Source organism: Cuculus canorus, chromosome 16 (genome assembly GCF_017976375.1).
Source record: "Cuculus canorus isolate bCucCan1 chromosome 16, bCucCan1.pri, whole genome shotgun sequence".
In the NCBI taxonomy this organism is placed as follows: domain Eukaryota; kingdom Metazoa; phylum Chordata; class Aves; order Cuculiformes; family Cuculidae; genus Cuculus; species Cuculus canorus.
Genome location: NC_071416.1, coordinates 4,541,667 through 4,568,857, shown reverse-complemented (window position 1 = coordinate 4,568,857; position 27,191 = coordinate 4,541,667). Strand labels below are relative to the sequence as shown.

General features: G+C 43.0%; 1 protein-coding gene across 1 annotated transcript in view; it reads right to left on the bottom strand.

The window, feature by feature from the left end:
* Positions 1-27,191, bottom strand: part of TRPC4AP (transient receptor potential cation channel subfamily C member 4 associated protein) — a 39,119-nt gene extending 11,928 nt beyond the window's left edge. The window contains exons 1-10 of the mRNA XM_054081177.1: positions 27,004-27,191; positions 16,495-16,623; positions 16,126-16,242; positions 13,184-13,241; positions 12,024-12,079; positions 10,354-10,482; positions 9,014-9,215; positions 6,821-7,009; positions 5,055-5,197; positions 944-1,075 (exon numbers count right to left, since the gene is read on the bottom strand). Of these exons, the coding sequence (XP_053937152.1) occupies positions 944-1,075; positions 5,055-5,197; positions 6,821-7,009; positions 9,014-9,215; positions 10,354-10,482; positions 12,024-12,079; positions 13,184-13,241; positions 16,126-16,242; positions 16,495-16,623; positions 27,004-27,153 (1,305 nt within the window). The 5' untranslated portion in view covers positions 27,154-27,191. The remainder of the gene's footprint in view (positions 1-943; positions 1,076-5,054; positions 5,198-6,820; positions 7,010-9,013; positions 9,216-10,353; positions 10,483-12,023; positions 12,080-13,183; positions 13,242-16,125; positions 16,243-16,494; positions 16,624-27,003) is intronic.

Below are 27,191 nucleotides of genomic sequence, written 5' to 3'. Positions count from 1 at the left end.
TCTTTGAGGCTTCCCAAAATGGAACAAAGTAGAGACTGCCTGCAAGTCTATGCATGTAACAGTCATTCCTTCTCACTGCAAAAGCAAAAATGCTCATCGCTGTATTGATCAATCTCATACATCCAGGTTCAGGGGAAAAAAAAAAAAAAAATAAATCTATCAACTCAAATTCCCCCCAAAACTTTTTGCTCTGTGCCTCTTCTTGCTAGATCCACTATTATCTCATTGAGTGTTTATCCTAACTTTAGCTTCCAGGAACCACAGAATTTATCCCTTTCCCTGTTCCCAAACTGGGAGAGAGGGGAAAGGCTAAATTGCTAGAAAGAACTAAAGATAAAAATATAAGTGAAAATAACTCACAAAAAAATTAATCCTACTACAGAATCACAGATTTGTTTAGGTTGGAAAAGACTCTTAAGATCGTAAGAGTCCCACCGTGAACCTAACACTGTCAAGTCCACCTCTAAACCATGTCCCTCAGCACCACATCTACACATCTTCTAAACACCTCCAGGGATGGTGACTCCACCACTGCCCTGAGCAGCCAGTTCCAGTGCTCGACAGCCCTCTTTCAGTGCAGTAATTTTTTCCTAATATTCAACCTAAACCTTCCTGGTGCAACCTGATGCTGTTTCCTCTCATCCTAACCCTTATTACTTGGGAGAAGAGCCCAGCACCCACCTCACTACAACCTCCTTTCAAGGAGCTGCAGAGCGCAATGTAGTCTCCCCTTGGCCTCTTCTCCTGACTAAACAGCCTCAGGGCCCTCAGCTGCTCCTCAAAACCCCTGTGCTCCAGATCCCTCCCCAGCTTCACTGCTCTTCTTTGGACTTGTATATCTCTACTCATTTCTTGCACAAGTGTCCAGGTACTCAATGCAACTCCTCAAAATTATATGATAAATAAAACCAAAATCCAATACAGAATGTAAAAAGTTACTTACTGGGCTACAGTCACAATTTTGATTGTGTCCATGCAGAACGAGGATTGATGTAGAATGCTTTCTCCAGATCAGTTTGTCAAATAAGTTATTGAGGCCAGGAATCAGTCTGAACTCTGCTATCATTTTATGAACCTGGAAAACAAGACAAGCACATACTCATTTGCTGCAGCCTCAAATATGGATACAGCGTGGTCTGCTAAACAGGTCAGCACAATTACATCATCCTCTGACAAAAGAAAGTGAATTCTTTTAGTAAACAGTACATGTTTGTGCTAACATGCACACTACAGTAGCTTCCAGTTGGTGGTCATGGAGAGAAAACAGGCGTTAGGGGAGAAAGCTGTTAGCCAGTGCTTCAATCAACCTCTGTGCTTGCTGGAAGCAGCTTCGGACACTGGGAGATCACTTACAGCCCACTGAAAAGACATCTCTAGGGAACTTTTATGTATCACAAAACTAAGCTGAGCACATTCTGCTGCCAGTTGTGCTAAGCATCTTCTGTCTTTCTGGTTCACACAGCCGAAGCCCAGGCAGTCCTGAAGACACCACAAACTGCCAATGTCACAGAATCACAAGATCGAGTCCAACCACAAATCTAACACTGCTAACTCCAATGATTTTGTTCAAGGGACCTATGCAGGAATTCCAAGCAAAGTAGAATCCAGCAGCAATACAAGCACATTGCAGTTCAAGCTCTGCGCTGGGTTAAAATGACGTTGAACTTCCTCAGAGAATGCTCAGAAGAGAAGAAAATGCCAGATCACTCAGGTTTATTAACTGATCTGCCTGCCAAACTAGGACATGGTACATCAGAACGTGTTTGAAACAGGTTATAGAGTTACTCATGTAAAAAGCTAATAATTTTGGTGTGAATAGTTGCTAAATACCTTCAGTCCAAACTTTGATACATTTGAGGCAAGCAATTTGGAAGATAAGGAGCAGAAGTGGGACTCTCATCAGCTCTATGCCTATAACAAGAAATATCCTTCGAGACATAGGGCAAATTAAAACCAGGGACAATTGGGAAGCCCAACGTACTGTAAAAATCAAGTGCCAAAGCTGTAATAGATATTCCTTAAAACCAAGTCACCTAAACAATAACCCAGGTCACCCCCAAGATGCAGAACAACAACAAGCAGTATTTCAAGCAGAACACTGGCTTGCTCTAGTTCCTCAAATACCTGAATTAATCAAAAATATTTGAAGCCGATGCCACTTTACAGGTTTTCATTCTCATTCTTGCTCACAGCATAGCTGGTGACCTTTTGCATTCAACTTGACTGTAGCCACCAACTTTTCCGTCGCATTCCTGTGGCACCTCTGAATATCACACCAAAGGAAGCTCACAGAATCCTGACAGATTGCAAAGCCTGGAGTCCTTCGGTGCTCCCTTATTTTAAAATGTCCTTGGGACACTTTGATCTAGTCACAAGCTTCCAACAAAAACAGCTCTGCGGAATCTCCCTGAACAAAGCACTCCCTGTAGTTCCCGTCCCTCCGTGGCCAGCGTGGCACAAGCACAAGAAGATGAAACCAACCATGCGAGCTGCCTGCTTGGCCCCTCAGTAAGAGAGGGGCTCTATGCACATCATTTTAATGCCTTTGACTCTGTCCTACTGCCATGCAGAAATTCATTCCACATTAATTGCTCTATTGCGTTCTCACTTCTAAAACTATCAGGAGCTTCTGCTGCCTGCAGTTTGGCTTCCTAGAGCAGGGACAAGTAAATAAGCTGACTGCCTTTCACCACAACGCAGACATGTAAGACAGCCTAGAAAAAAACATAAAGAGAGAAATTCAGAGTGTGGCCACAAGGAGAAGGAAGCAAAGGCACAGATCTGCAGTGAAACACTTCTCATCCCTGAGGGTAGGATCATTCCCAGTGTGGCAGCAGGTAAGAGCCAAGTGACTGCTAGCACAGTTAGCCAGTTAAAACTTTTTAGCTGCTAGGCCAATAAAAGCAACGATTGGGAGCAAACATTCAGCAGCAGGCTGGGTTCATCAGGAAGCTGCATCGTGCCTCAAGCTATGCCAGACCGTTATGTTGATGATCATAGTGGACTGAAGCAGGTTTGTGATGCACTTCAGAAATTCTATACGAAATTTTTGTAATTTAAATCCAGAGATATCTTTGGATGTTCAGACTGGAAAATTGATATCACAGATCCTGTGCTTTTATTCCCTCAAAAAAAGAGATCAAAGGATGGTTTAGGTTCGAAGGGACCTTAAAGATCATCCAGTGTGAGTGTGCTATTGCAGACACTGCTGCTCCCTGCTTACTGGAACTTTCCACACAGAACAGCTCAGCTCTACTTCTTAATCTGATAGTCTCTTGGGAAGGGGAATGGATTCACATCTGTCACACAGTCTCTTGAACACTTTATGTAGATTAAGGCATAAAGGATATAGCCTGTATTTCAAAGGCAGTGGATTTTACAAAAAGAGCTGGCTCGGGACAAAAAGCTTTTGGGAATGAACTCAAGACCTTTCCAGAATTCAATTCCAGTCCTGAATCAGCCATGGAGAAGTGAACTGCATGCCAGCTTTATCCTTAGACAGTTTCCCCATTTGCATGGGGGCAGAGGCAGCAGAGTTAATTAAAAAAAGCAAGCTTCAAAGCTATTTCAGCCGCACACTTTCTACCTTGTCACATCTGACAGCAACACACAAGAGTTGACGCCGGGAGGTGAAGAAGCTGGCACCTCCAGCTCCCAAACAGGCACTGGCAGGACGAGTGCAAGCTGCAAGTAGTTTCTGCAGTATCTATTAAACTGCATTCTTGTGGTGAAATCGGACAGAGATGTATTATCTGACTTCATACAATGGAAAAAATGTCATCCTAACAGATTCATGTTCTGGTAGTTCCAGTTATGGCTTGGGCTTCTTTTAAGTTCTATTTTATGCCCAATAGAAACAGTACTTCCAAAAGGAATGACAATAGGATTATGAGTTTCTTATGGCAACAATTGTGGTTTCTGCAAGAATCACTGTTTTCCTCTGGTTACTGCTCTAGAGAATCTATTTCTTTTTAATGCTAAGTATCCAATTGTAGGTTCACAGTGAACAAGTTAGCTACGTTCAGGACCGTACTACAAATTTACTTCTGTTTAAAATTCAGATGAAGACTTAAAGAGACTGCCCATGGCAAGTATTTGTGACTCCAATACAGGGGGAGGTTACTAGCAAAGAACAAAACACTCAAGATAAATGTGCTCAAGGAACAGCCCCCCAACACAGCCGCTCTTGCCTAATATAAAAGCCCTTCAACAACTCAAAACAATTTGATCCTCCCAGTCTCTAGGGTATCCAAATGCCCCCACAATTAATTCCAAGCTGCTCCGCTGAGCTGAGCAGCTTGAGTGTGTTGGAAAACTATCAAAACCATACCAACAGATTGCTCTTCTTTCCCTGCACAATACGCTCTTGACCAGTTTAAATCACTTTACAGCCAAGCTACAGTGATTGGTTCTTCATAAGCCTACGTGAGGCAGGGAACAGATTATTTTTCATTTTGAAAGCAAGAAACACAAAAGGAATAGATGAGTGGGATTTCTAGACAGCGCCTAGTGCAGACAGCACTGAAGTGTATCCTCCCAGCTGAGAGTTTAACAACACACTCACTCAGTCGAGACATGGGAACCTACTGCAAAAATCACCCACTCACAAACTAATCCAGAGCATTTCCACAAGTAAGCTCAGCCAAAGAGGGGGAAGGCTGAAGGGGCTCCATCCAAGCGGCTCACCAGGAAGGGAAAGAAAGCCTGGCTGCAGCTCCCACAAGCATCCAGGTACATCCACTTGCTTCCTCACACACAGAGACAGGATCCCTCATCCAGGAAGCATTCTCCTGCATCCACCTTGCAGCTCCACGGAGGCTGACCACCTCTGGCACTGGTCAGCACAGCTTGTGACAAGCCCTGCCCCAGTGGCACATTCTGGGTCCCAGCAATGAAACACTACCTGTTTGTGCATGGCTGCAATGATGAGATTTGCCTGGCTTTATGCTTTGAGCTTTGCCTGTCATGTTTCTGTGTCCATGACCTAATTAATAAGGACTTAGGTTTAGAGAGACATCAGCTTCTGCCTGTGCTGACCACCAACAAGCACTCACCTGGTTCCTCTGTCTCCCCATGAGCAGCACACAGAGAACGTACAACACCTCCAGTTTATACATGATCTCATGCATGATCTTCATGGACTGTGGAAGCTGCGTTCGTGTTGAGGTGTTGGCCAACCCACTTTCATCCGAAGACTCTGAACAAGATGGCAAAGATGTGAGCCTGAGGCAGCTTCAACAGGAAAGGATTTTTTATTACTGACACACTGAAATACTGTAAACACAAGACCAGCACCTCTGCTTGAATCTTCTTCTCAACCAAAAATAGTGGCATACAACAAATAACCAAATTAAATCAAGGGCTACGGAAGAGAAACACACAGATTTTTTTAGAATTACTCAATATTTCATAATAAGTTAATCTGAATCGTCCATCTGAAATAAATAAGATCACCTCTATGAATTAACAGACTACTACACCAGAAAGGACACAACAGAAAAAGTAATAAAAGTAGGGGTGAGATTATCAGAAGCATTTACTACCAATCTATTTATATTTCATACCTCAGTACCAGTATACCTAGGCCACAATTAGGTAATGTTCATAGCCCTGTCTAGAACTATACTGCTAAAGGCAGAAATAGGATATAACTCACCATGGTTGCCAGTGGGAAACATGACAGAAATCATGAGCGACACAGAAAAAGTAAATAAGACTTAGCGAAACTTGTAGTTCAGAAAGGAGTTGGTTATGTGTTGTGTAAAGAGCTAGGTGATGAACTGCCCTGCCACAGCATAGCGTGAATGCTTTTTGAACCCATGTGAAGAAACACTAAGACGCAAACACACAAAGGAAGGAAACCATCAAAGGCGAAAACGTACAGACACCACTTCTGACTCAGAAGTTCCTAAGCCACAAGCGACTGAGGCAGAATCCTGGGAAAGTACATCTAGGTTTGCTTGCTGGCTGATGTGGTGGGTCAAGAGCTGTGACTAGGCATGTTCCACCTCAGCAACATTGCTTTGTGAGTTCTGTTCCAAAATAACAAGCGTTCCCCAGTTTCCACCAAGTTTGTGTGTATTAAGGTACATGCCAGATGCTGTTGGAGCATTCGCATATTTCAATTTTGTGTGTTTTCAGATGTTTTAATAGTTAATTGCTACAACACTGGATAAGGAAAAAAGTTTTCCGAAGCACTACAGAAGCAAAGATTTAGATATCAAAATTGTGGGATAATTCTTATTATGCTACCAAGCACGTCAAGTTCGACAGAACACACGTTGCATTTTTGTAACAAGGAAGGGTGAAGACACAAACTACGCACTTGCTTCAGAGCATTTTCCTAGGGCTGTATTAACACTTCCATACACTCACCTAGAACAATTATTTTTTCCCAATTAATTTACTTAATTTTGCAGGAACTATCATTCGTTTTTAAGGAAGGCACAGCTTGCATGGTGTGAAGACCCACCAGTTTAAATGTTAGAGCAAAACACTGGTGAAGTCGCCTACCTCAGATGTGCATTATTTCTGTCACTCCAGAGGAAATCAGTGCTGAGGATGGACAGCGTTACAGTGTTATCTAGGTGGGCAAGGGGCACAGTTTGCCTTAAGACATTTGCTTTTGCTTATTATTTCAGGAAAAATCAGTGCTACACAAGAACAAAACAGGAGTCAGACCTAAACACCAACGCATCAGTCTTCCATGCCAGCAAATGGGAATCAATGCCATTTGAAAGGCAAAGTAACACATAGCAAACACTGAAGAGGTTAAGATATGCATCAGCTAACGGTGTCTAGAGGAACACAAGCCACATACCTGTACTGCTCTGCTCCGCCTCCTCATTTGCCACTCTCATCAGCGCATCAAGTACCAGAGCATTGTCCAGCCAGGTGTACCATTCTTCCAACTCCTGGAGGAAGCTGGAAGTACCTGTTGTTTCAGACACTTTTCGTGTTGCCAGTTTGCACAATCGCTCGATGAAGCCTGGAATATTCAGAAGTGTAGCTGAAAAAGAAAAATCATTTTCCTATGATGTAAGATCACCAAACACAGTCATCAAATCCTCCATAGCACAAGGTACCACAACATTTAGGTTAGTAATACAGAAGAGTACACATGAAAAATTCCATCTGGTCAAAGAGACCCAAAGATGGAAAAAGTCTGCAAACTCTCCGTATTAAGGGCTGGAAGAGAGTGTACATAACCTGAGCATAATTCAATCAGTATTAAACTGGTTTGTGTTGAACTTACACTGGAAAAAAATTAGTTCTAGCCTACTCTAACCGCTTCTTTCCAGCCAATTTCTTTCCCTTTTGCTGGCACTGCCATTTTCCAGTCCACTGTGAGTCAATATCAAGGAACTGATCTGGCTGAAAATTAAGTTGGCAGAAATAAAGCAGCAGCCCTGGGAAGGGGCAGCTCCACCTTCCCCTCTCTCTGTGCTTTGCCACCCCCTTCATTTTACCTCCTGTGGCGCTTGTCTCCTAGCAAAATGAACTAGCTCACCGCAGTAGCTGGGTGGGAAGCTGTTAGCTTTTTAAGTACTTGCTCCCCGAATTAGTTCATCAGGGAGCAAAACAGATGGGGAAACCACGACAGCAGCCCCAGTTGTGGAACTGCACCCTTTGAAATAGCAGTTCAAGGACAGAAGTCGCTGATCTGCAAAACACCTGGGGGGCTTGGGGAGATGCTGCAAGCTGCATTTTGTCCTAAATTTTTCAGACTAACTTAATACACAGAACCTGTAATTATAGATATACAGCTAAGTCTTCACTTCACTACATGCTTGCAGATAAAGTAGAAAAGGACAAGAATTTGGCAATGAACATTATGTGAAAGAGTTGCAGGATTCTGCCCGTTGGTGCCATCTCTGAGAATAAGATCCCTGACCAAGTTTTTAAGATGGAACATGTTTTGCAGTCTTAGATACGGTCTCTGACTGCACAAACAAAAAACGCTTCATTGTTTGCTTGGCTAAGTTCAGTTCTGGAGGATCCACAGTTATTCAGTTCAACTGATTTAAAAGAGACTTTGTACCAACACCTACACACGATTGTCCACTGCTCTTCAGAAGCAAGCTCTGGTAATGGCAGGGGAGAAGCCAACACAGCTCCCTTCAAAGCTTCTCTTCTTCTGTCCCCTGGATGACACTATCAATCTCTCACTGAATGCTGCAGAGGTGGCAGTGGTTACAGTTTTATGTTTGCGGCTAACACAGAATGTTATTAGATGGGAGAATCAGCTCCAACCTTCTTTTGTGCACTTCCAAAAATTGTCTGATCTGGGCCTATGCAAATGTCTGCTTCAGACACTCAAAAGCTCTTCAGAGTTCTAAGAGCTGAAAACAGCAGATTCTACCCTTGAGGGTACTTTAACTTAAACGTCTTGTCTAGAAGGACAAGTAAGAATTTAAGACTTACACATCTGAAAAGTACTCAGCAAAATAAGGAAACCTGCACTGCAGCCAAACTTCAAGCTGAGATTAGACCCAGATTTCTAAGGCCGATGTAGTAAGGGCGATTAACGTTAAACATGCTTTTCTTCTTGATAAAGACAGACATCCTGCTCAGGAGAATATCAGAGAAAATCAGAGAAGGAGCTGCTCCAAGAGCAACCATGCTACATGCGGTTATAGTTCAGGAATTCTTATTTTAAGCAGGACAAGGAATTACAGAGAGCTGCCAAGGGGTAGGCCATAAGAGTAATGGAGGGACAGAAAACAAACCCAATTATTTTAAGCCATTTAAGTTGACCAGAGAGAGATGAAGTGACAGAAATTCAATCACCTAATTACCAACAACATAGAAACTGAAAGTTACAAAGTAAGTTTCATTTACAAAAACGACTACTAGGAAACTACTTGAGGAAAGTGAATAAAGAGAAATGCTTGGTAAGACAGAATGCTTAATGTATCCTCTAGAAACATGTGCAACAGATGTGACACTGAGAAGAAGGCAACTTTACACACTGTTGAGGTGGTTCTACATTTTCCCACAATGCAACAATTACCTTGATTAATTTCAGCTCGAGAAGGACCCAGGTTTCTTTTCTGCTGGGCATTCTTGGCCAGCAGCGTGTGCTTATCATCGCTTCCCGTGTCAAGTTCAGAAATTGTGACAGCAAGGATCCTGCAGAAGGTTGCAAGCTGCTGCTGATCAAAACTGGACACAAGGCTTGCAAGATTGGGAATATCATCCAGTTGTATCATTTCCTGTAGAAGGCAACATCAGTTGAGTAAATCATACATGACATTCAATACAGGAACAAGGACACTACCAGAGGGCAGCAGCTACGGTTACTCCCTGACCAGATCTGTGTGTTATTTCAGTGTTAGCAAAAGAGAAGCAATCACTGAAAATGAAGAGTATGAAAACACCTGCGATTTACAACTGGTGTCACTTAAGTTTATCATCTCAAGTAGTATAGATATCTAACTTTTAACAATTTCAAGTATTTAAGTCAAAATTTTGAGGGCTTTTCTTTTTTAAAGCTAATTTAACAGACAAATTGTGATTAGATATTACAAAGTTTCAGTTCAGTTTTCCACTTCTCTATATTCTCTAGGAAGTTCTCAAATAAGAACTGATGCCTTGATTGTTTCTCCTCAGTCTTTTTCATCAAAAGATATGAAAAAGATGTTGAAAACAGTTTTCAGCATTAATGTTTAGATAAACTAAGCTTGTTTCTTATCTTGGGAAGCACAATCCTTCAACTTTACTCTAAAAAAAAAGTAATAAGTTACAGAAGGCTGACCGTCTCCACAGAATGCATAGACACCCTTCATTCAGGGCTTTCCCAAGGTCACACCTTTAATACTTTCTTTTGCATCACATCAGGCCACTAAGCTGTAGTGATGCTGGCAAGCAACTTCTACACAAACTGGATTTTTGAAGACTTAAGTGCCCTGTTTGCCCATCCTACAACTTCAAATGATTTCAGAGAGGTGACAAGCCCCAAGGAAAGAATAAGAAATATGGGAAACCTTCCAGATGTCAGGAAGGCCACTGAAGTATCTGAAGTGTAACCAGAAGGCAAGCATGAAAAATGAATTAATGAGGTTCATTTTCTTTACTTGAAATACTGGTTGTATTTTACCGAGAGCTAGGCACTCCCCCTCCCCTGCAAACTACGCAAAACCACAACAACTATGACAGCACATGCATAATTTGGCTTCTGTATGGAACGTGACTGAAGTTAATGTTCACTGAACAGTCAGGCTTCAGATAAGTTAAAAGAAGTGAGAATGCTGGCTCACAGGATTATCTTCAGCAATTCTTCAAAGAAACAGCTGTCCTTCCTCTACTGGCTTGAAAAGCCATACAAACAAAATTAAGAAACCAGTAATTAACCTTTTTAACTCCCAGGATATCTTCAATGAGCGTTGCAGTTTGTAGGAATGTCTTTTTGTTTGTCATCAGTGTAAACAGGAACAAGACAAAGTCGTTTCTTTCTGCCAGTCGCCTTGTGACTCCTTCCGTCTAGAAAAGCAGGGAGATGCACAAAAAGATCTGGAGTCAGACAAGGCTCACGACAGAGGTACATGCAGGACAGTTTTACAAGACGATGCGTTATCAAATCAGCTATTCCTGAACCAGGAGACACTCTGTTTATGGTGATCAAAACTAACTCCAGTCCTTTTTTGAAGTTAACGTGACACTTGCAAAAACTACAGGCTCCAGGATGAGAAGCTTCATCAAGGCAGTTGTTTACTTGACTGAATCGAAAGTAAACATGCCATGCCTGCAAATACATGAGAGACTTGTTTCTGCTTTCCATGCAAATTACAACCAGCTCCATTTTATAGTATGTAAATGGAATGCCCAGATTCCTCCTCAGCTGTGAGTATTGCTCTCAGCTGAGCAGACTCTGAGCAACCATAATAAAGTGCTGGCCTTAATGAACTCAATGATGAACCCAAGCCATGCTAAAGCATGCACTAGGGTTTGTCACCAAGTTCATTAAGGGCAGCTTCCATGCTCTGATCTCTTGCTTAGTGCACAGCCAGGCTTTTCTGGAATTAACTGTAACTAAAAACTACATCCTCACCACTTCCAAACTGTCTATTCCACAACTGACAAATCACCAGCGCTCACGGAGCTAAACCAACCCAGATCCTTCCTGATTATTCGCACACAAACATAAGAACAGTTATTACTTCACAAAAACCATTTCAGTGACCCTGAACACTTTTCATTCAAGAGTGCAGTAAAACTGAAGCAAATTAAAACAGCAAGTCTATAAATTGCAAACTTGTTTCTTAGCATATTATGCTGTTGCCAGTTTGCAAATGTTGCATTACCTGTAGCTAAAAGAAAGTAGAAGCATTTCCTTTCTTCCCCCTCCTATGCGTACAGATACACAGTAGTGCAAACACCATCTATTAAGACAAACTCTCGAGATGATATGGATGTTTTTGGACGAGCTCCAAGCCAGTACCTAACTTTACTAAATTTTTTTATTAAACAATGCTCCTTAGGTTATGATACAATAAACTGTAATTAAACAAACAATCCTGAGGATGTTCCCTGCACGCCTAATCTAAAGCATGTGCTTTTAACTTCAGAATTTTAATGGCAAGGTATTTCAACAGGCCTTTAGCCCAGCGTCTTTCTTAGCTGATGACTGATCTGTCATCAACTGAGCTGAATATTCAGTATATGAAGGAGCTGCAGGATCAAACTTAATCCACTTTGCCATCACCATCACTGAACCTGACCAGCTGTATCTCAGGTTAGCAGGCATCCATTTCCAGTTTCAAGCTTAAATGCTGAATACAACAAAGGCTGACATGGCTTTTCTATGGAAACACAGATACCAGAAGATCCAAACTAGAGGATTTAACAGGAATTATTTCACTAACACATGAAAATACAGGGCAGTCTGACATTTAACTAAAGGAATTGTAATGAAAGTCTCAAATTAATCTTAAATTATGCTTAAAAGAGTCTGCATGTTGTCTTATTAAGCTCTACACGTAAAAATCACCAGCATGTAAAAATTCCACAGCAGTCATACTTACACATATACAGGTATTGTACAGTATGCTTAAACAGTCCTTGATGAGGTCATCGCTTACTGCAAAGGAGAAAACAGATAATCACTAGCTAGAGTTGCCAAGGAACATTAACTTCCACGGTAGGGACATGAATAGCTATAAAATGGGTGAGAATTTCAGATTAATCTCAGATCATATGTGCAAATGTCTTGGAGGACAGAAACCAGAGGATGAAACACGCTATACCAGCTCACATCCTTTCTTTCAAACCTACAGTGTGCACTGGCTAGGACCAGAGCCAGAGGTGTACTTGGAGTCTGGTGCACTTCTTAGTCACACACGAAAGAAAACGATAGGGGTGGAAGGAGGTATGAAAAACATCATAAATCAACTCAAAACTTGTCTATGAGACACATATTAGCTCAAATTATTAAGCACAGGGTGGGGGAAAAGGACAGTTCATGCAGTTTTCTCCACACAGCATCGGGAATTCATAGAAAAGCTTTCAATTTTATTTACACCAGCACTTTCATATTTAAAATATGTTTTCAGTACAAACATACAACAGCTGCCTGTAGCTCAAGTTCCAGTTACTCCACCTTTGAAGTTCTCTGGCTGACGGGCATGAAGCATACCACGACATTTCCCTTCCTTGGAAGGGTTCAGGGAACGAGCAGAATCACAGACAGGAGAAATGAAAACACTAAACTAAAGCTGCAGCAGCAGGAAAATTGCACTAAAGCCACTGTGCCCCGCAGGCAAATTCTCCTCACAGCAATTTGGAAATCAGCAGTCACTATGACCAGGTCAGGAAAACAGCACGCTCTTCATTATCTCACAGTGTCTAGAACTCCTATTACATAAACAATGAGTTATTATTAATAACTGTTAACTGCAGCTATAGTCACAGTAACAATAACAGCTTCCAGTGACTGCAGATTCACTGCATTGAGAGAAGTATGTTATGCTGCAAGCCCATGAATACTCCTGAGCCGTGCTTTGCAACAGGTGACTACCCTAAATACCATTACGAATCAGTACTACAGAGAAAAAAGAAACCAATGATTCATTTAGGAACAGGAAATTGCTGGTATGGAAAGAGAGGAACACAGAACTATAATAACTTCTGTCTGAATAAGGATACGAGGCAAGAATGAAAGACGATAAAAACATATTTTACTTACTTTTCTGCTTCTTTTTCTGTGTAATAAGAGTTGGCCTCATGAGAATTTCTACTAAAAGCTGTAACAAAAAGATAAAGAATTAAGGGAATGATCATTGGGATACAAATAACCAATGAATTTGTCAACAACAAACCAAACTTAGCCTGTCTCTGCTGAAGTCAGAGGTGAACAACGTAAGCTCTACAATCAAAAGCCCACTGGTGTCAAAATTACACCGATGAAAACAGTTTTATTTTCCATGAATAAATAATAACAGTTGTATAAAACAATCTCCCTCTGGCAAGTTTTAAAGAATTTTAGTCTGCAAAGAATATAATTCCACAGATACCATCAAGGATGGCTATCCCACATCTCCCAAAATCATGACTCTAACAATAACCTGCAAAGAGATGCAAATTTTACAAAGGCTCTCTCTCCCTGGCTCTTGCTGGGCTGCAAAATACATTTCAGGTCCAGACATAGCAGAACATTGTTGCTCTACATTTTAATCCCACCAAGCAAGAGCAAGTCACTGCTTTTGTACATGCTCCTTTTACAGATATTCACATATACATTTACAGCTGCGTGAAGTGTTGTCTCATTTCTATTTAAGGAATGGCACATTTGGCTTTCAAAGACAAGGCCTACGGTTCTGATAGACGCAGAACTGATCTGTAGTTGTTCTACCCCATTACCACTGGTTTATTTTAAACCATTAAAAACCAGCAGTCTGTTTAACAATGACTTAGCCACTAGAAGGAACTGATGACTCCTGCAAGAAGTAGTTTGAAAATTCAGTTTAAAATTGTTAAAAGCAATGCAGGCATCACCCAGTCAAGTCATGCCAACCCACTGACATTTTACAAATAGTTCTATTTGTGTCCACTTACATTAACTCTTTTAATGAACTACCTAACAGACACAGAGAAAAACATCTTATGGCACGGCTCACATTTTAAGGACTGCCAAATAAACAAATCGGCAGTTTAAAGAGGAATATACATAATATTTGCAATGGTAGCATTAGCATCAGTAGGGTAGAGAAAAACGACTGCAGCAGTACTGTGGTGCTCACGTTAATGGCTTACGTTTTAGGAGGGGAATACACACCTCAAGGCTCGGTACCAGAGATAAACATCCAAAGCTACCTCTGTGGACTGCTCTGCTCCTGAGAAAGGACCACTACTGCAACAAGGTTGTCTTTTAAGGTTGGCCGCATGATTGTTCCTGCCTTGCCAATGAGTGAATCTTTTCACATAATATTTATTTTTCCTTGTCAATACTATAACCCATCATATGTTTATCACCTTATTCTTGCAGAACTGGTATGCTCCTTGCATACACTCCAGGGACTGGACTGCAGTGGTGCGAGACACTCCTTGGAGAGGGCTTTCTTCAGCCATCCTACTGAAACCACTGCAGTATGCAGCAAGGAAAGTCCAATGGCAGAAAGAGAACAGGTAAGAGGATGCCTCACCAGAGGCAAAAGGGGCAGAAAGGGAGTTATGGGATCTTATTTGCTGGAATAGGATTGCATTCAAATCCAATGTCCACAAGGCTCATGTATTTATTTATACTCCATGTGTTTATACTCTTGGGTAATACTTCACATTTATTCATATACAGGTAGGAGACAAACGTAGTATTTTCTTCTTTGATGTAAAGGATGTCAGAATCCAAAAATATTTTAAAGAATACATTATCATGCATTATAGCACAGCGCAAATTGCAAGTTTAGTGTCCTTTGAAATTCCTCACGCCTCACAGTTTGAAACGCTGCAACATGGGCTCAGTACATGGCACATGGAGCCAGCAAATTGGACTATTTCCCTTTCAAGTCCTAGGGTAGGATTTTCAAAAACACATAGCACTGGCTTCTGTCACTGCCTTTAACCGGAATGAACTCACTTGTATCAGTCAAAACTCTGGCCACAGTACTGGGTAATTACAGTGCATCTGACATTTATAACCTCTAGCCCAAGAAAAAAAACAACAAACAATCCAAATAATAAAATCCAATCAAATCCCACCACACACACTTATTCTGTGCATTACCTTAAAAGCATTTCTACAGAGACTATCACTATTTCCCTTTAAAAACAAGGGAAATGTAGAACATTTTTATACAGTGTTGTAAATTGCTTGGGTAGCTGAAGACTTCTGTACTCAGTTGACAAGATAACAGCAACTAAACCAGTGCTGATTTCAAAACAACACAACCTAAATACCAGTTTTAATTCAGTAAAAGCATATCAAGCATAACAAGAAAGAATCACAAAAGCCACTGTTCAGTTAAACCAAAAAAAAGGAAGAAAGTGTCAACCAGTTCATTGGAAAATACAACTCATACATTTCTAATGAAAGCTGAGATCCCAGGGCCTGTCACCATAAAACTGAGCAAAGTTGGGTGTTTGTATGAAGTAGAATTAAAATAGATAAACAAAAAGATAGATTGCCAGAATGTCATGGAAATCCAGCAGCTGTGTCTAAAAAAAATCTTTCCCTAGATGAAGCAGTCCGTTGCAGGCCAGCAATAAACACAGCCAACCTGGGTAAGAGCTCTCTAGCATGCTTAAAAATTTGCCACACCCCCTTCGTGGGAAGCGAAGCTCTCGCTGCTCTAGTACCAACTAGAAACCATATGAAACTGTTCTCATGCAGAGCCTAGAGGGCTCACCTTTTGAGGTAAAACGACCACCTGAAGAAACAGACGGGTCTTTTGTATCACATAAGCGGCAGCACCTCACTTTTGATGATATTATACCTTGGAAAATAGACCCTTTTCACATTGTGATTAACAGAAAAAGGCACAACTCTAACGCTTAACCTCAAATTGGTAAAGTCATTCTGTAGCTTGCATTTCAAGGCTTCAAAGCTCTCAAAGACCTCACTCAGATTTTTTAGGATGTGACAATCATGCAGAAATCTTTTGATATCGTTGAAAAAAAAAACCCACCACTTACATCAACACCTCCAAATAAGTCAAATGTGTACGTATTCGGGAAAGTGGACTCTTGAGCAGCTTTTCTATCTTCTGTAACAAATGCCATGGCTTCCATTGAAAGAAGTGGAGAAATTTCCTGCATGCAGTAAAAAAAAAATTACACAGTTCAAAAAGAAAACTGTTCATCACTACAAACACAATTGCTTTCGACTGTCTGTGTGAACTACTGAGTAATCAATTACATGAATTCTTAGCTCCTACCTAGCAGCCAATTCATAGAATGAATTCACAGATAGCATCATGCAAACAGAATATGAAAGCAGTAGACTTTAAAGAAAGCAATAACACAATAACTCCTGGCTTTCAGGAAGAACAAAGCAGACAGTACCTTTAAGATGCTTTGGCACTGGGAGAAATCGCTGTTTGGGTGACTATGTTCATACAGCTTTTGTAGCAGTAAGGGAATCCCATTCCATTTTGCTTGTTTATCTCTTTCCTTTAACAAGGCCTCTGTGATCTGCAACAAAGGAAGAATAGAATTCCTGTGTCCAATGTTTCACAACCAGGAAAATAACCTTAACACCTCCTAAAACACCAATATCACGATGTCACAGAAAAATAGTTGATTGTAGATAGTTTGATAAAATCCAGCACCTCCTTCCATGCAGCAACTTACCCAGGACTGGTAGCTGCAGAATTTTACAGATGGTCCAAGTATTTTAAGTAGGACAGGGCTCACAGCAGACGTTATAATTTGAAGTACTTAATCGCACTTCATATTTTTATATTGATCAAATATTTTCAAATGGGAACATAGAACATATTAGTCTAAATAATTCCATTAGTAGAACTCCGATTGACAGGTCACTAAAGGAGGAAACAGGTGCCCTTGACACCATCCAAAATTACTCTAGTCTAAGGTAGAGAGAACAGCAAAGATGGAAAGGTTTCATTACCGTTACATTCAGCTGGTGATGAGTCCCTGAAGCCATTATTGATCATAGCAATGACCCAAACCCCTACAATTTACAAGCAGGCTCCAGAAGGATCTATCAAACATACAGTGAAAATTTCCTCTGTAGTCTTGGGCTGGTTATAAACAGAGACTGACAACTACATCAGTAGCATAACAACACCGGCATCATCCTCTGGGAAGCAGGCTGCAACCACAGAAGAGAACATCGCAGTATTTGCTACTGCATTTCTGTAAACTTCCTTCCATTTTCTGCCTTCTCCACAAAATATATATACAGAAACCCACAATATTCACCATTATATTTTACGCTTAAAAATGAACTAGAAGCACAATACTATAAATAAATATAATAAACCTGCTTTCCACAGAAGATGTTTTGAAGCCTAAGCACTTCCAGGTTACAGCCAGCAGACGCTGTAAAGGAGAAGCTCTTTGTTACAGTTTACCCTCCAGTTAATGCTGATCAAAATTCACCCCCCTTCCTTAACGAGACTTTAGATGCACCAAGACCAACCCTGCAACAGGGACTTGTCCTTGCACAGAAACATAAAGGCAGACAAAAATAATTACATCCAGCAGGATTTCTAGCCGGTTTTACAATTTTTTTATATGCCCTCCAAATGAGAAACAGAATACCACCCCCGCTCTCAGCCCAGCAAGACTGCATTTCAGTGCAACATTTGTGGATCTGCTCCTGCTCCCAGACTCCAACCTCTCAGCTCCCTCATTCTGCACAGGTCACTCACCACACCTTTCTGCACTTAAACTGCATTGTTTCCCTCCTGCCTGCTGAAACATTCACAGCCAGAAAATCTGTTTTCTTATTGTTTCATCCAAGACATCCTTCCCAGATACACCTCAGTGTACAGTTTGAGGGCCACTCAATTCCAATCAGACAATTATATACAAATATACTCCAATTTCTGACTGGGAATTTAATTCTGCTTGTCTGGCAGCAGACAGGAAGGGCAGAAAACTGATGCATGCACACAACTGCTCAACGCCAGCAACATTAGCTGCTATGGGTCCTTGCTTTTCTTTGAAGCTTCCCAGACACTCAGGGTTCTTTTCCTGACACAATACCCAAATTTGCACTTAAATAACAATTTTTTGGCTCCTGAAGTATCAGGCTTTCTTGCTACAAGGGGTGACTGAAGAAGCAAGAACAAACCTGTGACATAAAACTCCCTATATTTTAACTTTTCTCTGCTTCAGAATAACCAACTTTCTCTTCTTCAGAGTAACCAACAAGCACTGCTGGAACAACACCGATTCCTTCTGAGGAGGTCATTCACACAACAAATGGCAGGAGGACACCAGAAAGTCAAAATGGCTTCTCCTTGTTTGGGCTGCGAGTAATGGGTCAGCTCCTTTGAAGTCACAGATTTCCATTTCTCCTCATAATACTCAGTACAGAGAGAGCAAGAGGAGTTGAAGTTCTAACACTGCCTGATTTCAGGTTTGGGAGGAGTACACAGCCTTACAAGCAGTGGGAGGAACTGGATTAATTGCTGGGTAAAGTGCAAAGAATGCACAGCAAAATGCCAGGGAACAAACCCAACTCTCCGTCTCCAGCTGATGTGGAAGATACCACAGGCAACGATGACGTGCATGGGCTGCAGTCTTGGGTCCAAGTAGCACAGCACAGAATTCAGCATCCAAGTGCTCTCAGAAAAGGCCAAAAGCCCTTAATTGATGTTAAAACCTTGTTCTGGGCTCAATACCACAGTAGTTAATCACATACACACGTCTCAGTTTAGGCAGGATCCATCTCCATTCTCATTTCTGTACTAGCAGGTCTTCCTCTCCCTGTCCCAGACCAAGAGTCTGTCACTTGTGCTGATCTGCAGAACTGAAATTCTGAGTGTGTGAAGCAAATGTTTCCTTGCTCTCATCTTCTTTTAACTGCTTTCAAAAGAAAAGGACAAAAAAGTTTCTCTTGATTTAATACATGGCATCGGTTCCATTGCAACCTCTAGCTTATGGTCCCTTCTCTGTATTTATGAGGCTACCCAGGCTCTCAGTATTTCCATTGTGGCAGGGCAGTATTTGCCAACGCAAAGATTTTGGATTCCGTGGAGGGATCAAAATTCAATTAAATTGTATGGAGCTGTCTTTCTTTACGATCATTCTGGTTAAAAACAGCATCTCATGGTTTCTGCAATAGCAGTTACTCAATTGTTTTCATTTATAAGCAAAGTCGATTTCCTTCTTGCTCCTTCTGGGCAGACATTGAGTAGTCTCAAAATTAGCAGAGTCTTTTGGGGTCCATTTCGCTCTCCATCATTTTTTTTGGTCTCATCCAAGCAGGATAAGCCCATTCTGACACAGATTACTCAGAAATTTTCTCCATTCACACAAGCCAGAGAGCTTGCATACAAGATTCTTAAGTTCAGATGCCACCTAGCAGAAAAAGCAAGGCTGCAGGAGCCCAGCAACGGCATCAATTAAAAGAAAGGGCCAACCTGAGTGATGGTTGCAGGGGGTACGAGATGCCATGCCTTCCTGGCATTAGCAGACATCAGAGTAAACACCAATTACTGGGCAAACAAAAGAGCCAGCGTCACAGCTTCTCTCCCAGCCAGGTACAGTGAACCAAACTGGTACAAACTCCAAGGCACAGTCACTTCTGAGCAGTTGGCTGTAACACACCCAAGTGTTGAATCACAACCTGGGGACGGCATGCTGCGGCTCTCCAGACAAGCTGATGTTCCAGGCAGGAATCTGAAACAAGGCAGCATGCACCAGCACAAGCCCAGGCACCGAGCTCCCAAGCTCTGGCAGCCCAAAGCGGTTTGTAGGACGCCCTTTTCCCACTGGCAGTTCTTGGGGGATGTTCCCCAGCCCAGTGCTCATAAACCCGGCCAACACCAGCCATCTCCCCTCCAGTGGTGCTGTGGAACCCATGGCACTGTGGCTTTGCTGGAAGAGAAAGCAAGGACTTCTGAGAGGAATTAAGTACAGAGTTAAAAACGTGTTATCAAGCCCATCCATGACTGCAAGGCAGCTCAGACTGGGTGGTTTCCTCCTTGAAGTCTTCCAAAGGATTGGAGCCCAGGATATCCCAGGAGATTACTCCCTCCACAGACTGACAAATACCATAGGAATATTTTCCTGCTACAGAGTTTAAGTAACTTTTGTGCATAATTTTTCTTGAAATTATTTAAAGGGCTGAACAAAGGCACCACACACAAATCTAAACGTCTTTTACATTTCTTTCTAATCCTCCTGTGTTACAAATCCTTTAACAACACTTCAGCATCCATTAGCATAATGGTCAATAAACAACTAGGAATCATACCTAAATCTCCATCAAGTTATATCATAGAATTGTTTAGGGGTTGGAAGGGACCTTAAAGCCCACCTAGTTCCAACCCCCCGCCATGGGCAGGGACACCTCCTACTGGGTCAGGGGCTCCAAGCCCCATCTAATCCGTCCTTGAGCACCTTCAGGCAGGGGGCAGCAACGATTTCTCTGGGCAACCTGGGCCAGGACCTCCCCACCCTCACAGGAAAACATTTCTTCCTCTCATCTCAATCTCCCCTCTTTCAGCTTAAAACCATTCCCCCCCATCCTACCCTTGCCCTCCGATAAAAAGCGCCTTCCTAGCTTTCCTGTAGCACCCCCCTTTTGAGTACTGGAAGGCGTTAATATTTACCCAAACCCACCACTTGATCATACCTTTCCTCTTTTACCCTTCACTCCCCTATTGATTTTCCTACCCATGACTGCATCCTCCAGGCACAGCCTCTCCACCAGAAACAGATTATCCTCCTGGCTGCTTTGTGCCTGGTGCCCTTCCACGCGGTCAGAACTGCGTTACAAGCCTTGCTACAACATTTGTTACAGACCTAAAAGCTCTTATCGTTATGATTGCTTCAAAACCCCTTCCCCTTTCGGTAAGGATTTTCCTTTCCATTTGTGTCCCCGCATTGTGACAACTTTCACTGTCCTGTATAACAAACCCCTTGTTTTCAACTCATCTCCACCACCGTCTTCAGCTGTGGGCAGTGACACATCACCAGGTACTCCACGGCTGCTGATAAACAGGACCAAGAGCACACGACAGATGCCAGCATGCCATAAGCTAACCCCTTTGTTCTCCTAGAATTCCAGAATCATTGAGTTTAGAAGAGACCTGTAAGCTCATCCAGTCCAACCATCAGCCCAACCCCATCGTGCCAAACCATGTCCCGAAGTGCCACATTTTCAGGTTTTTTGAACCCCTCCAGGGTTGGAGACTCCACCACTGCCCTGGACAGCCAGTTCCAGTGCTTCACCACTCTTTTCAGTGAAGAAATTTTTCTTGATATCCAATCTAAACCTCCTTTGGCACAACTTGATGCCTTTTCCTCTCGTTCTATCCCCTGTTAATTGGGATGAGACAAACACCTCACTACAACCTCCTTTGCAGAGCAGGGATAACAGTCTTCTATTAAAATTGTGTCTTTATTTCACAGTTCACTGCCTTGCTCAACACTCACTACAGAAGGGTGTTTTTAAAATGTTTTCTGTGATCTTTCAAAAAGCAAAAAAAGTGATTCAGGTGCCAGAGCATCCTTCACAGCACTGAAGAATTCATGCTAAGACAGATTTCACAGCTCTGACACATCAGCTGTCTTTTTCCTTAGTTCCATTTTCTGTTGCAATCCTGCATTAAGTCAGGATTGGAAGTCCCCTAAACAAAGCAGAATTCCCATTCCCCGTGTTTTGCATGCCCACTTCTGAAGTATTCAAATGGTCTGAAAGTTTAAAAGGATGGATCTCAAACAGATGCAAGCGCAGGATCTCTACGTATTTTTAATGAAACTGAAGCCCTTCCATATCCTTCCCTTCAAAGCTTTTAGGACGTACTTTTAAAAAGCAGGAAACTAATATTTGTGTTATTAAATATTTAGTTTTCCTCTGAACAGTAATAACTTAAGATGTAATCCCTGACAGGCTGCCAGAAGAACAATTATTTAGTATTTTGGGGAGTGCCCCATCAACCCAGCTCTTCACTGTATCTTCCTTTCCAGATGCCAACAAAGATGCATGGGTCTGGCTAAACTGTCTTTTTCCTCACGCAACTTGTCACAAAAAAAGCCTACAATCAAGGCAAACGACCACCTATGTTTCCATTTTCAATGCCATACTACAGAAACAGCTCCTGGTCCATCCAGTGATTCATGAACTTGATTCAAGGAAACTGTGAGTGGTTACCCTGCCGCTGTAGGCAGGGAACAATGCAGCCAGGCCTCAGCTGCATCCAGCTTGGATCAAGGACACATCAGAGCCCCCGGACTTTTATTCCTAAAAAGAAACCCTGCTGATGATATTAAGCTGGGAGAAGTCCCAGTAAGAACACCTATTCTCAGCCTCTCTCCAGCTCCTACGTTCTTTGAAGTGTGGATTAGGTTTCCCATAACTGGTGTTTCTCGATCCTTCACAGACCTGGATGGAGCCCATCATCCTTTCTCCTGCTAATCCAAAAGCCAGGCATGGACCCCGAGACACAATGTCCTGGGATAAAACCTGCCACAGGTTCCAGCCAGGTCTAACCATCCCCACGCCTCCCAAACCACACTCTGCTCACCATCACAGGAGGAAGAGCAAGGCTACCAAGACAAGTAACAGGTCTCACAAACTTCAAAACCCCACTGCCTTCCCAAGAGCAGAACAACTCCAACACAGATCCACAGCTCTTCAAAGCACTACAGAATTTACCAGATAGCAATAACAGATACTGGTGTTTGTTTTGATAACCTTACTCGCAGAGAAAAATAAACCAACCTGTATGTAAAATTATATTAACCCCTCAGCGACTGCTCTTTCTTTGACACTGCTGAAGCTTCTTCTTTAATTCTCTTTGAAGGAAAGCAACATCTGTAGGGATACCTAAAGAAGAGAAAGCTCCAAGGAGACCTCAGAGCAGCCTTCCAGGACTGAGAAGGGGGTCCAGGAAAGCTGGGGAGGGGCTCTTTATCACGGAGTGAAGCGACAGGATTTTAATCTGAAAGGGAGGAGATTTAGATTAGATCTTAGGAAGACATTTGTTACTGTGAGGGTGGTGAGGCCCTGGCCCAGGTAAGTCATGGATGCCCCATCCCTTGAGATGTTCCAGGCCGGGTTGGATGGGTCTTCAAGCAACCTGATCCAGTAGGAGGTGTCCTTACCCATGGCAGGGGAGTTGGAACTCAATGGGCTTTAAGGTCCCTTCCAAACCAAATCACTCTATGAAAAAGCAGAGGGGCAAGGAATATCACACCTACAATGGTTTCCTTCATCTTCAGTCACACAATGTAACATGGCAGAAGTCCGACACCACCACTTCAGAGCATTTGGAACGTGTGACAGCTCTGGTCCATGTTATGTAAAAACACGCCTGGGTTTTCCAATACTCACTAGCTGTCCTCCACCAAAGAGGCATAAGCCTGCTAAGACTCGCAATTAGAGCTAGTAAAGTGGATTATATTCTCCTGAATGGTTTTTTGTTGGTGGAAGAAGGAAACAAAACAGATTATAAAACAAAATATTTTCTCAGAGTTAGAGGGAAACAACTGCAAAGCGCTGATCACCTGTAATGACTGGAGCTGGAAATCTGGATGTCTGTGGCAGAAAACATTTTCCTTCCATAGAGAGTTTTTTTTAGAGTGGATAGGGACTATAGTGCTCAAGGGAGCATCTGTTCCTAGGAACAGCAGATCAAGAAATACAGCTGGAAAAACAGACTTTTTTTCCATTCCAATTGTTTCAGCTAAGCCTTGGCAATGCTGTGAAAGCGAGAGCAGTGACGATGATCTGTTCCCGTGACTGCACAAGAAGCACACTAGTCTGCCAACAAATTGCTGGTTAGTCCATTATTACACTGCTGTCTCTACAGGGATTCATGTAGCTGCACCTAAATATCACCTGGTTTTGTGTTATACACACGCTTCTCACAATTGGCCTGCAGCAGATGAAGCGTGTGCACTCTTGCTGAGGGAATCTGAGCTTGATCACCTGAGCCTAAACATTCCCTTGCCTTCAAGGAACTGCAGCACAAACCCTGTCAGGTCTGATTTGCAAAGCCTGCATGTCCCAGCACAGCTGTGCCAGGAGAGGGAATACCAACCTGCCTGCTTACAGGCAATATTTTCTTTATTAGAAAATGGGAGTCACCTCTGGAAAGTTGGTCTGCTTCTAGTTTACCAACACTTGAACAGCGACTTTCGCTTACTTTGTGCTCAGTGATTGAGCAAACCTTGACAAAAGGTTACACGGTCTGATACCAATGACTGATGCTAGCGCTCAGGGCAGCAGCTGATTCAGCAACAGGGCTAAAATGGAGATATGAACGGGCAACACCAATATCTAACAAAATCTGTTTTATCCATCAACACTCTTATGATTAATAAAGCAAAGAGACCAACCAGCAAGAAAATTACAGCTCTGTGATGCGAGTACAGCAAGAACACACAAGAATCCACATTTCAGAGCTTCAGCCGCCCTTAAACCTGCCAGGTATTCAGGCAGCTGCTGTTGTCAAAAGTACTTTTGCGTCCTTGTAAGATCAGCCTGCTGAATTTTGAGATGTAGGCCTGTCAACAATTACCTTTGCCAACTTAAGGATAAGCCCCTGCAGTCCTCTCACAGAAATGGATCTTGAGATCACCTAAAAAGAGCATGCAGACCTTCATCAAAGAATTAACACCGCTACTGCCCATAGAAGAGTGCTAATGGTCTGACAGAGATCAGATGCTTAACTACAGTGACAAGGCTGCGGAGAACACTACTCAACAGCAGGCACCACAGCGAGGAGTTTCCCAGTCTCCCTGAATCAGTATCTCAAAAAGGGTTTCTTTTCCTCACAAGAGAGGTGCAGTTCATGAAGTACGTGACCTAAAACTTCCCTGCAAAGACCGGGAAGAAAGATCTGGAAGGACATTCTCTCAACTGGTTGTTCTAGACCCCAACACAGCAACTGATCTGCTTTCAGGCTTTACAGGTGCAAATGAGTCAAGGAATTTAATCCAGGGATACCACACTGTCACTGAGTCCACTGCAAGAAACTGAGCATTTTGATAAAAAACAGAACTTAAAGAAGAGCACACCAAACTGCCTCATACTTCTTTAAAAGTTGCATCAAAGTGGTTTATATTTAGATGTTATACAAACAAAAAACTGCTTCCAGGTAAAAGTACACAATTTGCAAAGTTCAAAATCAAACAGGGAGTTATTCCTCCCTCTTAGTCTAAGTGATTTAAAAACGTATTCCTACAGCATTTATGAAGCACTGGGAGCCCCAGGCATCCAAGCTTTAAGACTTTTAGAGCAGCACAGTGATACTGAAAGAAAAAAAAAAACAAACAAAAAAAAACCCCACCTCAGACTTCGGCATTATGAGAAGGAAGATGTAACCAGCAAAAGTTTTCCTTGATTACTATAAAAGCCTGGTCATTTCAGCCAGTTCTTGCCAAGAATTCATAAAAGCCCCAAATCAAAATGCAGTTCCACTGCATTTTTTCAAACAAACCAAAGCCCTGAGCAGAGGCTTCGTCCTCACAGCTGATGCTGGGCCACAATATTGCCGCAGGTTTATCTAACCTAAATCACTACTGTCACCCGGGAGCGAATAAGCACAAACGCAGAGGCGGACAGGCAAGCTGGGGAGACAACAGGCCACTTTTTCTACACGCCTTGTGAAACACATTCCTAGAACAGTCCTACAGACATAACTTCCTTCAAAAGAGGCAATAATAGGTTTAAATTCAAGCAAATTATCTTCTTTTTATTAAGGATTAACCAAACTAGTATCTGAACAAGCAGTGCAATAAATAAGAATGTAAGAGCTGTTAAAAATCACCTCCTGCTCCTTTGCCTATCTCAGCTACAGGAGGAGGCACAGACATTTGTGATAAACAAGTCTTCTCCAAGCAATGGCTCAGAGTCCCTGTTCATCAAAGCAAATACTGTTGTCTGCATCAGTAAAAACTACTTAGAGAAATCCTCTTTTTTTTTTTTATTCCATTTCAACTCTTTAAGATACTTTAGCTCAATAAATCACCACCTAAATGCAAGTTCAATACCTCGTGCTCTGGTTTCCAAGTCTCTGCACTATTTTGCATTTAATCTGTAAAATAAATGCAAATTACTCTTCTAATAAGAAATGAATAGTCCATTATCCACGAGCAGCTTCTTAAGAAAGCCAATATAAGCAGAGGATAGGCACAAGCCTAGGCTAACGAGTCGATTACATTTCTCAGCGTTTCCCAGCATCATCAACTGGGAAAGATGACAAATTTGAAATAGACCTGGAAGAGTTTAATGGAAAACCACCAGCATAAAACCTCCTCCGTTTCAGAGCGAAAAGGCCTCCTGAGCCTTAAGACGAGGCTCCACTTGTCCATCAAATATGCCTCAATTTTGATGCTGCGTTCTTACAGTTCCAGGCAGGGCTTCCTTTCTTCGCAGAAGAAAGCCACAACCGCCATCACCAACCAAAGCAACGACTCATCTACAGCACGGCAACCGCCTGGCCTGCTCCACACTCTCTTCAGGGAGCTTGAGAAGGGGAAGGAGGGAGAGACCGCACGAAGGTTCAGAGACAGCCTCCTCCGCCCCACCTGAGCCTGCAGACCCCCCCCTCCACGGCTGAGGCCAGAGCCGGGCTGGGAGAGACGGGGGACCTCGCCAAGGGGTCTGGAAAGGCCGCTGCACCAGGCGCTGCCCCGGCAGAGCGGGCACCGGGAGGAGCCCGGCGGTCCCTCGCTGCTCCGGGAGGGGCCGGGCAGACCCCCGCCCCTCGCTCAGCAGAGCGGGGCCTCGCAGGCCGTGCCCGAGTACGGGGCAGGAGGCGCGGCATCCCAGGGGAGCCCCGGGCCCGGTCAGCCCCGCCGGGCTCGCTTCCACCCCCGCCGCCCAAGGCCCCACCAGCGCGGCCTCGCCCCCCCTCCCCGTACCTGCGCCCCCCGCGTGAGGCCGCAGCCGCTGAGCTGCCCGTGCCGCAGCTGCGCCAGGATATTGGTGGGCACCGTTCGGGGCCCGCGGCGGCCGCCCCCGCCGGGCCCAGGGTCGCCGCTTCCTCCTCCTCCTCCTCCCGCCGCCGCCATGGCCGCTCCTCGGCTCGGCCGAAGACAAACAGGAAGCG